Genomic DNA, 13,214 nt, shown 5'->3' on the forward strand with positions numbered 1-13,214 from the left:
AACATTCCCCAAATCATTCCAAAACAATTTAAAAAACTTAATAGTAGATGATGATTAGTATTCCGCAAAAGCCGATGGCTTCACCAGAACTTGTTTTGGAAAGTTGCCGGTAAAGAAGCAAACTGCAGTGCATTGTACTCCCAGCTGACAACTGAGGAGAGTACATCATTAATAGAAATTATTACAAGGGTGTGCTCAGGATTTTATCTTTTTAATATTATTATATAAAAAATAAAAATAAAATTGAAAATGTGTTTTGATTGAAATTAATGTTCTTGCAGGAATGAAATGTGCCTTGTATCTCTTTCAGGTCCAGCGTGTTGTTAAAAGTTTCATTTTTCAGATATTTTCTAAATGTATTTTATCCTGAATTAGTTTTGACACACTGAAGAACTACTTCCTCCTGGGTTGGAATGTTTATGGCACCTTTCCATTTTCTTCTATCCTCCATAACTTTGTTCCAATCTGTTGTAGGTTTCTTGTAATTATATTATTCTTGATAGTTTTCAACTGCCTTAGTCTTGCCATCCTTCCTCCTATATGGATCTCCATGTGCTTCAGCATACTTCGCTCTTAACATGTCCAAACCATCCAAGTTCATCCCTCTTCCTCTGTCAAAAAAATTGTCTACTCCAATTTCCTTCCTGACTTCCTCCTTTTGTACTCTGTCCTTTGTTGAATTTCCTATTATTTCACTGGCCAGTATGTTATTCTCCTGTCCTTTTGCCAGTGTCCAGGTTTTCGCTGCATATGTTATAGTTTTCATTGATATAGATGTTGATTCCCAAAGGGAACTAGCCATGCGTCTAGGTGGGTGTGCTTTTTACCAACTGATGAGCCCAACTCAGCACACTGGGGCATAACGCTGGCAACCAGGAATGAGTTAGGTGGAAAATTTATAATGTCCAATAACGGACCATTTATGTTGGTATTATCGTTTTCTTTCCCCTTCTCTAGTCGGCTCCACTGTCTTACTCTTTTCCACTCTGACTGTACTTCCACACTACATCATTTAAAAACAGTTCCTTGTCCCAATATTTTACCCTTGTTTCATTTACTGTTTAGTCCATAACCTTCATGATTAACAGTGGTGACAAGCACACTTACACTCTGTTCTCCCCACCCGTCTGGTCACTGTTGTAACAATTTTTGTACATTGCTTATAAATTATAATACTATGACAAACAGTAGAATACATTTTAGCGACCTCGATCTCCCAACACAGAGAACATTCATAATGATGAAATGTAGCAGATGTTCATGCATCTAATACGTACAACACCCGTACTTTTGTTTGGATGGAATTTAAAATGGAATTTACTTTGCCATTCAGTCGGAGGGACAGGGTGTTGCTAGTGAAGGATTAAAAATAATCAATCTGTTTTTTCCTTGTCTGAAAGAGCCAATTTTTTTTCATCTTCTTGCATTTGATGTATTGAATATCTTTCTGAAGAAAGTAATACACACTTGGTGTTTTGTGCTCTCAGGGTTTCTTCTTTATTTCACTGTGTGACTTTGACATAATCTGGTATGTATGTTTTTTAATATTTTCTTTCATCTGAAGACTCATTTTTTTTCTTTACAGCTTTCGAGCAATCTTGACAAGTTAATGGCCTTGATGGAGGACATAGCTTCATATTACAACTCGGGCCAAGGAAAACCATTAACTAAATTCTCTCTAAGACCTGGCACTCCGTGTATTGCACGATATTCCGTGGATGGTGCGTGGTACCGTGCGCGAGTGGAGAGTGTTTCTGGAAATACTGTCGGAGTTTATTTTGTGGACTATGGGAACCAGGAAGATGTTCCTTTATCAGATGTGCAGGAAATAATGCCCCAGTTTATGTCATTACCTGCTCAGGGCATCTTGTGCAATTTGATGGGGGCACGACCTTCGGAAGGTTGTCAGTGGGCTAGCGAGATGTCTGAATCGTTCGTGGAAATGACTGAGGGAAAGGATCTCCAGACAGTGTTCATGCAAAAGAAGGGAAAAGTAGTGGATGTGATCATCGATGATATAACAGATCCTGCAGGGGTATCTATCAATGAGCAGTTTGGGGTGACATTTGAAGTGCTTCGTGATGCTCTTCGTGCCCTACATGTAAACACTCAGCAGGTACCAAACACAGTTTCCTCTCAACCCTTGTCTGCTTACAAACTACCTTTGTTCTCACCTCAAACCCGTATAAAAGTTCTGGTGTCCTGGTTTGTCACTCCAGAGGAGTTTTATTGCCAGAATTTGAGTTCTGAAAAAGACTTCAAAAATTTGATGGAGGAAATTCAACGGTCTAGTAAAGAGTTATCTCCGTTAAGAGGTGAGGTTGATATAGGAACTGCTGTCATTGCAAAGTTTCCTGCTGATGGTGTTTTGTATCGAGGTGAGATTAAGGAACAAAGGGGTGCAATGTCTTACTTGGTTGAGTATGTGGACTATGGAAATAATGAGTTAGTTTCGCCATCAGACTTGTGGAATGTTGAGCCACGTTTTCATTCCTTACCACGCCATGCTTTTCTGTGTACCCTTGAAGGAGTGAAGCCCGTCGATTCAAATTGGTCTCGCAATGTGAAGGACTACATTGACATTTTTGGTGCTGATAATTTGGAGTGTGAGGTATCTGAACTAAAGAATGGGAAGTATAGTGTAAATTTGTTCCTTGGAGACAAGAGTTTAGCTGCAGAATTGGTGAAGCGAAACTTGGCGGAGGAACTCCAAGGACCTGAATCAGGTACTTTCCTCAACATTTCTCACATTATAAGAATGAAAACTGATCTGTAGATATACAAAGTGAAGTGTATCTTGTTTATAAAGAACTGAATTGAATGGTTTGTGATGTTCTACTTACTTTTTACTTATGTGTGCTTTATTGAATATTGACTTGTTTTGCAGTGTACGTATTGTTTTGGTAATCTGAAAAGAGAAATCTCATTACGTGAAATAGAAATGATACACTTATTTAAAGTTAAAAACTTCATTATTGGTTCCGTATTGAATAGAGATTCACAAATAAACAAGGGAATTATAAAGTCCACCTATTCAATACTGGAAATTATGTGATAGATTCTATAAGTCTGTTAAATCTTCACATTTCATTTATTTAGTATGTCATCATCAGCCAAGAAAAGAAAACAAAGACATTAGAAATACATTAACATTTTACCTTTCTACTAAAATTATACCAATAATTTACAAAATTATTCATATTAGGGCTAAAATGTTTATACAACCGTGAACTGTTAATCATATTACATTGGTGTTTGTTTTATATGAGGTGTGCACCATAATAATAATTGAGGGAAATGCTAAAAAATCTTTGTACAATTTTCTTTGTAGTAAAATGTATACAATTGTCTATTTTTCGGTACTAAGTTCCGTTCCAAAACTCGTCTTATCCATTAAAAAAAAAAAAAATTAGTTAGAGGTAGTATTGCCTTCTTGGTGATGTTTGTAATAGTTCTATCACAAAATTAAGCACCAAAACTCGCCCTTTCCCATAGAAATCTGACACCAAACTTAGGCTATTGTTCCATAACTCGCCTTATCCACGCGCTTGTCATTCCAAAACGCGCCTTATACAATCAACTAATAGGAAGGAATAATTTTAGCACGTGACTCATGCTACAATTTACCTGCGTTTTATGCCAGTCTTTCCGCTCTTTGTGTTGTTCTGGAACTGTATTAGTCTTTCATGCAGTTTTGTGCTGTGAACAGGGTGTATTAAGATGACGGAAAATATTGCTCTTGTTGCGGAAGGTAAAGGGAAAAGAAGGGAGAGTGATTCTGATTCATGGAGAAAAACTAAGGGGAAAAAAGATAGGTATGCTATGAATGTTACATCCTAATAGTTTAGTTGAGAGCTGCTACTTTTAAATTACAGTGAAACCTCATAACATGTTTCTGCAGGGGACAATCTTGTGTACTGGAAGTGTTTTAATTTTGTCTTCATTAGTTAATAATTTAACAATTTCTCTTATACATCTCAACTTTCTTGTCAGAACACTGAATACACAAACCCATAGGAACAAGGTGTTATAGTATTCACAAACTTGACGAGCTTCAAGGTCAAGATACCTGTTATCTCGCAAAATTCGTCCGTCCTGTGGCCTAGACAAGAGATCAAGGGAGGTTCACATTCCACATGGGATGGACATACTAAGCAATAAAACATATGAGGAAGGAACGAGTTTTCACTATAATGAGAAGTAGCATATTGTTCTATTATGAAATCTTAAACATCAGCAATTTTGCGATATACAGTACCTTGATGAGAAATCATTCACTTTCATTGCAGGCATGGGCCTACTAGTCTTCCAGACTACCCACAATGTAGTCACAATGGTCCAACCTTCAAATGTCGTAAATTGCGGATGATTGTCATTCGGCAGTTTCATGGAAACTTTTATGAATGTAACAATAAGATTCAACAAGATACGTTCATTTTAAAGTATCTGAGTATAGAGAAGCCCAAAAGGGAAAGAACTGTCAAGGAGGGAAGTTCAAGAAAAGGTGTCAGTGTTCAGTACCATATACAACTTGCTAATACAGAACAGTTTAACATTCAGGTCTGCCAAAAGACATTCTTGAATGTATTGCATGTCAGCAAAGATCGGGTTCAGAGGATTGCCAGAAATCACTTCATGACAGGGAACATAAGAGGGGAGGAGCTAGGATCAAACCAGAGTATACTGAAAAGAGGCACTCCGTGAAACGTTTCATTGAAAGTTGGCAGTGTTGTGAAAGTCACTATTGTCGCAGAAAGTCACCGGTCAGACACTATCTACCCGGAAATTTAAGCATTGCTAAGCTTTACAAAATGTATAACAACAAATCACCTGAAGAACTCAGGGTGAAGCGGTGGTTCTTCCGTGAAATTTTTACGCGTTGCTACAACATAGGATTTGGAACACCAGTTACTGACGCTTGCTGAAAGTGCATAGAGCTCAAGTAGAAAATTAAACTTGAAAGTTCAAACATATCACTGAAAAATGATTTAATCTTGGAACTTAGAGTACACAAACTAAGGGCTGCAGCTTTTTTCAAAAAACTGCAGGAAGAAAGGGATAGCATGGCAATACAGTAGAACCTCGATAATTCGAAATTGGTTAATTCAAACTCCCGCCTAATTCGAAGCAGCTCTCGTTCCCGCAAACATGAGATACAGTTTTGCATGTTATTTAAATGGTTTAATTCAAAATGCAGATAATACATAATTCAAAATACAATTTCGGCCCCATTACCGAAATTCAGACTTTTAATTCAAAACTGCCTTTACATTTTAAAACAATAGTATGTTAGAGTAATTTCAACTCGAAATTTATCCGCGTCATAATAGAACGCGTGTTCCAGAACGTGGAGGGGTAGCTTTCCGCACTTACACTCACTTCGGTGGGTCTACAGTCCGCTTCATGATTGCTAAGTTGAATGAAATCTGAATTATTTTGTATTCAACCATTTAAGGAACGCCGTAATATCACGCAACAGGCAGTGTGCGGAAAAACAGAATCCGCGAACACTGGCGATGCCGACAGTTGACGAAAAAACGTGGCTCATATAATAAATTCGTAGCCACCGAACAATATTGTCATTGCCGATGAAACTGCATTGCTTTATTTTAATGCGAGCCCAAACGGTCTTATGGTTTTAAAGGAGAAAGTGCCAGCTGGGAAGCGTATAAGGGTCGGGGATGGGGGTCATTGTAGTGCGTTGTAATGCACATGGAAGCGAAAAACTTTATCCTCTCGTCATAGGAAAGTCTGATTAGCCCCTATATTTTAAGGGCGTCAGGCACTTTCCATGCCAGTACAAAGAATCTAAAAATGCAAACAGTACAGAAATCCAAAAAATAATGCATTGCACAGGGAACCAAGCATAATTTATCCTCATCTTTGAATTGCGTGATTTATTTTTCCTGCGTTGCATGAGGTTATGTTTGTCAGTGATTTATGCAAATGCATTATTTGAACATTGTAAATGCACCTTGTTGGATACATTTCGGAAATAGTTTTTTCCATGGCATTTGGAAGGTTTAAACTGTGAATCGAGGTGATTATCTGCATGTATTAATGGGTCTTAGAATACTTTGTGACGCGGCAAGTGTTTACATTTCTGAAGTGCGAGAGAAGTGCCATGGCGGGAAATCGCACAAGGATAGTCGTAGGAAAGTTCGATTTTAAGGGCTTCAGGTACTTTCTGTGTAAATACAAGGCATCTAAAATGCATACAGTACAGTGATCCAATGAATAAAGCACTTGCACATGGGAGCCAGCATAGATTTATCCTCGTCTCTTTGAATCGTGCTTTTTTTCTTTCTTTCGTTGCATGAGGTGGTTTCCCAGTGAGATATCCAAGTGCATTATTTGAATACTGTAAATGCATACATTTTGGAAATAGTTCCTTTTCATGGCATTTGAAAGGTATAAACTGTGAATCAAGGTTAATTGCATGCAGTAATGGGCGTTAGAATATTTTGTAACACGGCAAGGGTTGGTACTTCTGAATTGCGAATTAGCGGTTAATTCGAAATCACGTAATTCGAAGTTTGATTTTTTTAGTCCCAACGACTTTGAATTAATGAGGTTTTACTGTATTTTCATTTGACTGCCAAAGATTCTTGTGAATCCAAAAGTTCCAGATCAAATTGCCTATTACAGTCGCCAATTGTACACATATAATTTTACCTCACATGCCAAGTTGACAAAGGAGAATGTTTTTACATACACATGGATGGAGCATGAATTCAAGAAAGGGTCTAATGAAACGTCATCTGCAGTTTACCATCGGTTATCACAATCTGATTAGTCAAACTTCACAACTATAAGACTTTGTGCGGACGGCTTCAAAGGACAGAACTGCAATTCTACAATGATTGCAATGTGCTCTTATTTCTTGACACGCACAGCTCCGCCTAATATAGGAAGTGTGTAATTGGTCTTTCCTATAACAGGCAACTCATTTCTCCCCTCTGACAGGGTATTTGCTCAAGTCGTTACAGAAATGCCCTATAATCTGTAATCCAGCAGAATACGAAGACATCTTCAGCAAACATGCTGAAGTCTTCAACTTTGGCAGAGACTGCTTGGTGAACAATTGGAAAATGGTTGCTGAAAATATGATGAAAAGAAAAAACCTGCATCTTGGCACTTTAAATTTTCTTCAGTGAAACGATTTGTTATTAACAAAGACTCACTGGGAAATGTCACCCTTAGGGGAGAACCTCATTAGCACTCGGGCATCGGTTTAGGAAAATTGGTAATGAAAAAGGGAAAACGCCTGTGAGACATGCTAATGCCACCTGAATTATTGCCAGGAATAAACTTGAATCCCGCCAAAGTAAAGGACGTAAAAAGTTTGCCTAAAAAGCATTTTGGAATGGATTGGGAAAGGAACGAGTTGCTTTCTTTTTATAAGAATCTCTTCGCCTCAATTTCTGTAGACGAAAACAATCTTGTTGAAGAAACAGAAGTTCTTTGTGATGGATCTCAAGAGGAGGGAACAGATTTGAAAGTTTGATTAACAACAAAGTGATGTTTTATTGTTCAAGTTACTTCTATTGTGAGTGCAGTATAGCCTATAAAGGAAGAATTCTCTCCAAACACTATGGATAGGATGTAAATATGATAAATCACACTGCTGTGTTTAATTTATTAGTGAATATCATTATACTGATAACAAAAAGGTATATTAGTGTACTGGTGAGTTTTATTACAACATTATATTCTCAGTTCTTTTATTTTTCTTGTTTTAAAATAAGTTGTGAGAGGTAATATATGTTGATTTTTTTGGATGTTCCAAAACTCGTCTTATCCAAAATACAAATGTAATTTGGCGTTCTGCTAATTATATTTATAATTCTTCAGTAAGACGACCCTATGACATTGGACTTGAATGCGTCGTAATACATTTAAACAAGTGAGACTTATCAAAGGTGAAAAATGAGAGTATCCTCCTAATTCAATACAATAAATATTCTGTCATTAAATGGAGTAAACAAATTCAAACATGTTTCGGCTCGTATGAGCCATCTTCAGTGAAAAATGAGGGGAGTTTGAAATAATTTACATAATATAAGTTGAAAAAATGCTAAAAAGCATAATGAAGGAGCAAATGAATAAACAGACGAGAGAGCCTAGACGGAAACAAAATTAGCACAAATATACAACATTTACATCAATATGCGGAGCAAAAAACAACTCGCTGCGAACAAAATTCAGTGATAAGGTGTTAATTTAAAATAATAATTGAAACTAAAAACTGTGTTAACCTAAGAAAACAAAGGAGTGAAAAAACAAATGATGCAGACGGAAATGAACAATAGTAGCACATGGTGAGGTTGTGGACCTCATAGTTTACAAAATATTGTTTAGTAACAATAACAAAACAGGTTGAAATCACTGTCGAAAATCATCCTTGTAGAAAACCCATCACATTAAATTGGTCAGGAGGGGAGTGGGAGCAAACATTTTTGAGAAACCAAGCCTGATATAACGTGCAGGTGAAAAGCCTGTGACAAGGAAAAAACACCAATGAAATTTAAAGCTTTAGAAACAGCACCATTCTCAATATCTTCTCAATCTAGCGGTCCCTTTCTTCATTATTGTTTCATAATGTTGGCTGGTGTCTTGCCTTATTATAAAGGGTTGGAAGTTCCGCGATTTAAAATTGAGAAGCTGTGTTAGGTAGAAGACATATGCATAGTAAACTGTAAGTGATCTAGTGGAAACCGTCAACGAAGTTCTAATCTGTTCCTCCACCGTTTCACCCAAACACAATATTATCTGATCAGTGGATGCCAGTATAACTTGTGTGAATTTACTAACAACCGTCACGGTATAAACATTTCAAATTAAACACAATCATAAGACACTTTGATTTATTACAATGCGTGCAATATGTGTAGCACTGTTACTTGCTAGTGAGCGCCCCGCTCACCAAACATGCACTGTCGCACCTAATAATGCATTGAGGGTCTTCGTTTCCAAAGATAATGGAAATGACTGACACATCCCCTTCCTAACAATGAGCTTGAAAGGTATAGGGAGTTTCAGAAGTAGAGGTCTTGTAAAACTCTAACAAAAGGCAATATACTACGGAGGTGAGCGCCGCGCTCACCATGCGAATAACCGCGGGTTAAATAATAGTATAGAATGTCTACATGTACAATTTATAGCTCTTTAAAGCCTAGAAGTCATGTGTTCGCTGCACAAAATTTTGAGGTTATCGCATATTGCTGCCCCCCCCCCCCATTTTACTATTTTTGGCTGTAAAAGTGGGGGAAAAGGGGTCTAATACGCGAGTAAATATGGTATCTAATATACTGTATCTTTACTACTACAATTCTTGACTGAAATTTGGTTATGTGATTATTACAGCTGGTGGATTACTCTTATTTTCCCTACTTCACGGGACGGAGTACAAAAATGTCCTCAATTGCTGAAAAATACGAGGTTGTATACAATAATGGCTCAAATATTTCTGTCAAAACTACTTGAATTTCAATTATTGGGATGTAGGAACTTTATGATTATTATCTAACCGCTCATAAATACTGAAACATCTGAAACTACCTACTTAGAACTACAAATGATCGGAATACAAGTTCAGCTGATTTATATTTACTTGACTACACTACACCCTTTGTAACTAACAATGCAATATTTGAATATGAAGAGCGACAATCAGTAACAATAAGACAGTTAACTCCTTTGATATAGTCAACATGTATCCCAGTATAAACACCAACTCATTATTCCCGATCATCGAAAAGAACTTACTTGCTAACAATCAACTAAGTAAACTAGAAGTTCAAGACTTTATGACCATATTAAGATTACTAATTAACAATAACTACTTCACATTCGATAAGATCATTTACAAACAAGATGGTTTGGCTATGGGTTCACCAGCCTCAGGAATTTTAGCAGAGATCTACCTTGATTTCCTAGAGCACACCGCCATCGACAATAACATCAAATTTGCTAATATCCAATTCTGGGCTAGGTACGTAGATGACACATTTATAATCCTAGATGAACGCTCCATAGACGCGCCATCCACCCTCAAAAGCCTTAATAACATTGATCATGACATTAAATTTACCTTAGAATCAGAGACAAACAACTCCAACTTCCTAGACCTAACAATCAATAGGCACCCCTCTTCGTTCACATATAGTATCTATAGAAAGCCCACTCAAACGGCCACTACTATAAGAAATGACTCACTACACCCCCAAACGCACAAAGCGGCTACATATAATAGCTTAGTAGACCGAGCATTCAAAATTCCGATGTCAAGAAGAAACTTAAATAAAGAATTGAACACCATTCGCTCTATAGCAAAATTCAATGGATATAATGAATCCTTTATTGAAAGAATAATCAATAAATTCAGACACCGCCCAAAAACCACCCTAATAAAAGACAATACTAGCACTGCCACATTTTCCACATTTACCTTCAATAAAGAAATTTACAACGTCACTAACGTTTTTAAAAAACCCAACGTTAAAATAGCCTTTCGTACTAACAATAGAAGCACAGAGATCCTACAACTCTTCATCAATAAATAAAAGTAGTCCTTTTTCAAAATCAGGTGTATATAGGTTTTCTTGCCAAGACTGCAAAAGTTCTTACCTAGGGCAAACAGGACGCAGCTTTAAAATCAGATGTGCAGAACATGTCAATGCCATAAAACACAACCGTTTTTCCGCGGTCGGCCTACATATAAAAGAATTTAAGCACAACTTTACTGAAATAAATCAAGATCTTGAGGTATTAGATATTCTAAACAAAGGTTCTTTCCTAGACGTCACTGAAAACCTCTATATTCATTTAGACCAATATTTCAATCCCAACCTAAACTTAAATGATATTTCAGAGAAACCAAAGATCCTATTCGACTTTCTCATTGAATTTTTCAAAAACATGAATATCCCGAAAAACAGATCTGTCTTTCAGATTATGCATAATACTTTGTCACGCCACACACTTTCACCACATCGCCCTCCATACTTCCCCTCCTTCCACTCCTCCTCCCTTACCGCTCCTCCCCTCTCCCCTCCTAAACCAACAATGGTCGCTCCCCAGACCTAAACTATCCAACACGCTCTGTTCCTCTTCATCTCGCGCCATAGCTTTACCGCCTCATGTCCCGCAATAAACATCATAGAAACCTGCCCCCACCCTACACGTAACGCTGCAACAATACACCACAAATACTGGCACAGTCAACCTCCAAACTCTCAACAACGTATTCCTTAATACCTATTTTACATTCTTGTCGAGCTGAATACCGGACCTGTGAAGATTACAAGATTATTTTGTGCATCTACAGAATGGTGTGTTAATGAAGCTATGTAATATAGAGATTTTCTAAGGTGGTTAAATGAAGAAGTTATATCATGTTCAAGATCATGCTTTCACATCTCTGCACAATATTTAAAATGAAATTTTACCGTTGGTCTTTATAGCTATTGTTGAGAGTGAAGGAGAATTTCCTGTTGTGTATGTTTATCAGGAACTCAAGGGAGACTTCATTAGTTAGTCGGAACATAGAAAAAATGATGAACTCTTCTCAGAAGAACTCTTAAGGTTTCACTTTACTTTGTCCTGCCTGCTGGCTCTTCAGAAATGTGTGCGCGTGTGTTTTATATTCAGGAATCATTCAAGAAGAACACTTTCGCACTGCAAGATGTGTGGTTAAGGTTATTTTTAATATGTATAACTTTTGCTTTCTCAACGATTCATTTGTTTCTATATTCGTCCCTGTTTTTATCTCCTTGTAGATGTGTATTGTTTAATGTAACGCCTTGTGTAATATAAATGCCTACATGCTGGCCTATTTTCCACATTTTGGCTGATGATGACGCAAAACAGCGTTGAAACTAGTTCCAAGTGCAAATACATGTTATAAATAAACTATAACATTTTTGTATTGAAAAGGTGGACCGTTTTAAGTTTTCCTATCATCCATAATTTGTAATGTTACAAGTGAGTGGAATTAGTGATATCTTACATGGAGAGCGTCTGAGGAGAGGTGTGTTCTTTGCGATGTTCAGGAACCCACCATCCCGCCCCAAGAGGTACGTTTACTTTTATAACCTAATAAAGGTTATTACACGCCATGCTCATTTCTGAAGTAGGTACTTGTATTCTTATTGGCCAATGTAAAGTGGCACGTGATCTCCTTCCCGTCAAGTATGTTGAGGATAATCCGTTACCAACTGCAGCACAATAAAAGCGCAAGTCGTATATGAAACTAGAGGCCTAACGCTGCTCGCAGCTTCTAACCGCCCAGAACAATGCTCTTGTCCATGGCAAGAATCCTAACCGTCCAGACCAATGGTCTTGCCTAGATCCTATCCTAACCGTATACGAAACTAGGGTCCTAACGCCGCTTCGCGGCTTCTAACCGCCCAGACCAATGGTTTTGTCCACAGCAAGAATCCTAACCGTCCAGACCAATGGTCTTGTCCACGGCAAGAATCCTAACCGTCCAGACCAATGGTCTTACCTAGGTCCTGTCCTAACCGTGTATAATTGGAAGCATAGTTCCTAAGTACATAGGTTGGCAGCACTGAGCACTGGTGCAGAACATCCTTTCCAAGGCGGCCGCGAGCGAGAAAACAAATGACAGTCGTTACGCATCTGTGTGAATAGGGGTCCACGGGCTGAACTAATGATTTTACTAGTTAAAAATCTTCTAGAAGAATCACTTGTGTCCCAGAGAATAATTTTTGATAGTGTGAAACTCGGAGCTTCAAGAAGAAGGTATTGGTCATACCTGGAAAATTAAAGCAATCAGAAGAGGTAAAGAAGAAAATGGAGAAAAGTAAAATTTAATTACAGTTGAAAGATATGGAGGAAAAAGAGAAAAAGTTGAAAATTAAAAGAGAAAAACAGGTTGCTGAAATTGAAAGGAAGAAAATAGTTTAAGAAAACATAAAAATTAAATCCGTAATCTTTTCGATAAGTGCAAACTTTTCTTTTTCATTCCTAATTTTCTGACTGATTTGTCTTCATATTTGAAAACTATTTTGAATATAGACCTAGACTACTTGGAATTCAACTTACATTAGAAACAAAAGTTAATTGTTTTTGATCTCAAGAAAGCTTTAAATCCACATAGAATAGTATTAGATTGCTGTGATAAAATAATTTTATTTTCATGTTTGAATCACTATTAATATGTTAGTTGTATTTTGTTCCGTGGAAATGGT

The 13,214-nt window shown here is 37.3% G+C and overlaps 1 protein-coding gene across 1 annotated transcript in view; it reads left to right on the plus strand.

The window, feature by feature from the left end:
• LOC136879274 (uncharacterized) overlaps positions 1–13,214 on the plus strand; it is a 145,415-nt gene that overhangs the window by 92,392 nt on the left and 39,809 nt on the right. Inside the window, exon 3 of the mRNA XM_068229041.1 lies at positions 1,586–2,726. Within this exon, the coding sequence (XP_068085142.1) occupies positions 1,586–2,726 (1,141 nt within the window). The remainder of the gene's footprint in view (positions 1–1,585; positions 2,727–13,214) is intronic.

This window comes from Anabrus simplex, chromosome 8, assembly GCF_040414725.1.
Source record: "Anabrus simplex isolate iqAnaSimp1 chromosome 8, ASM4041472v1, whole genome shotgun sequence".
Lineage (NCBI taxonomy): Eukaryota > Metazoa > Arthropoda > Insecta > Orthoptera > Tettigoniidae > Anabrus > Anabrus simplex.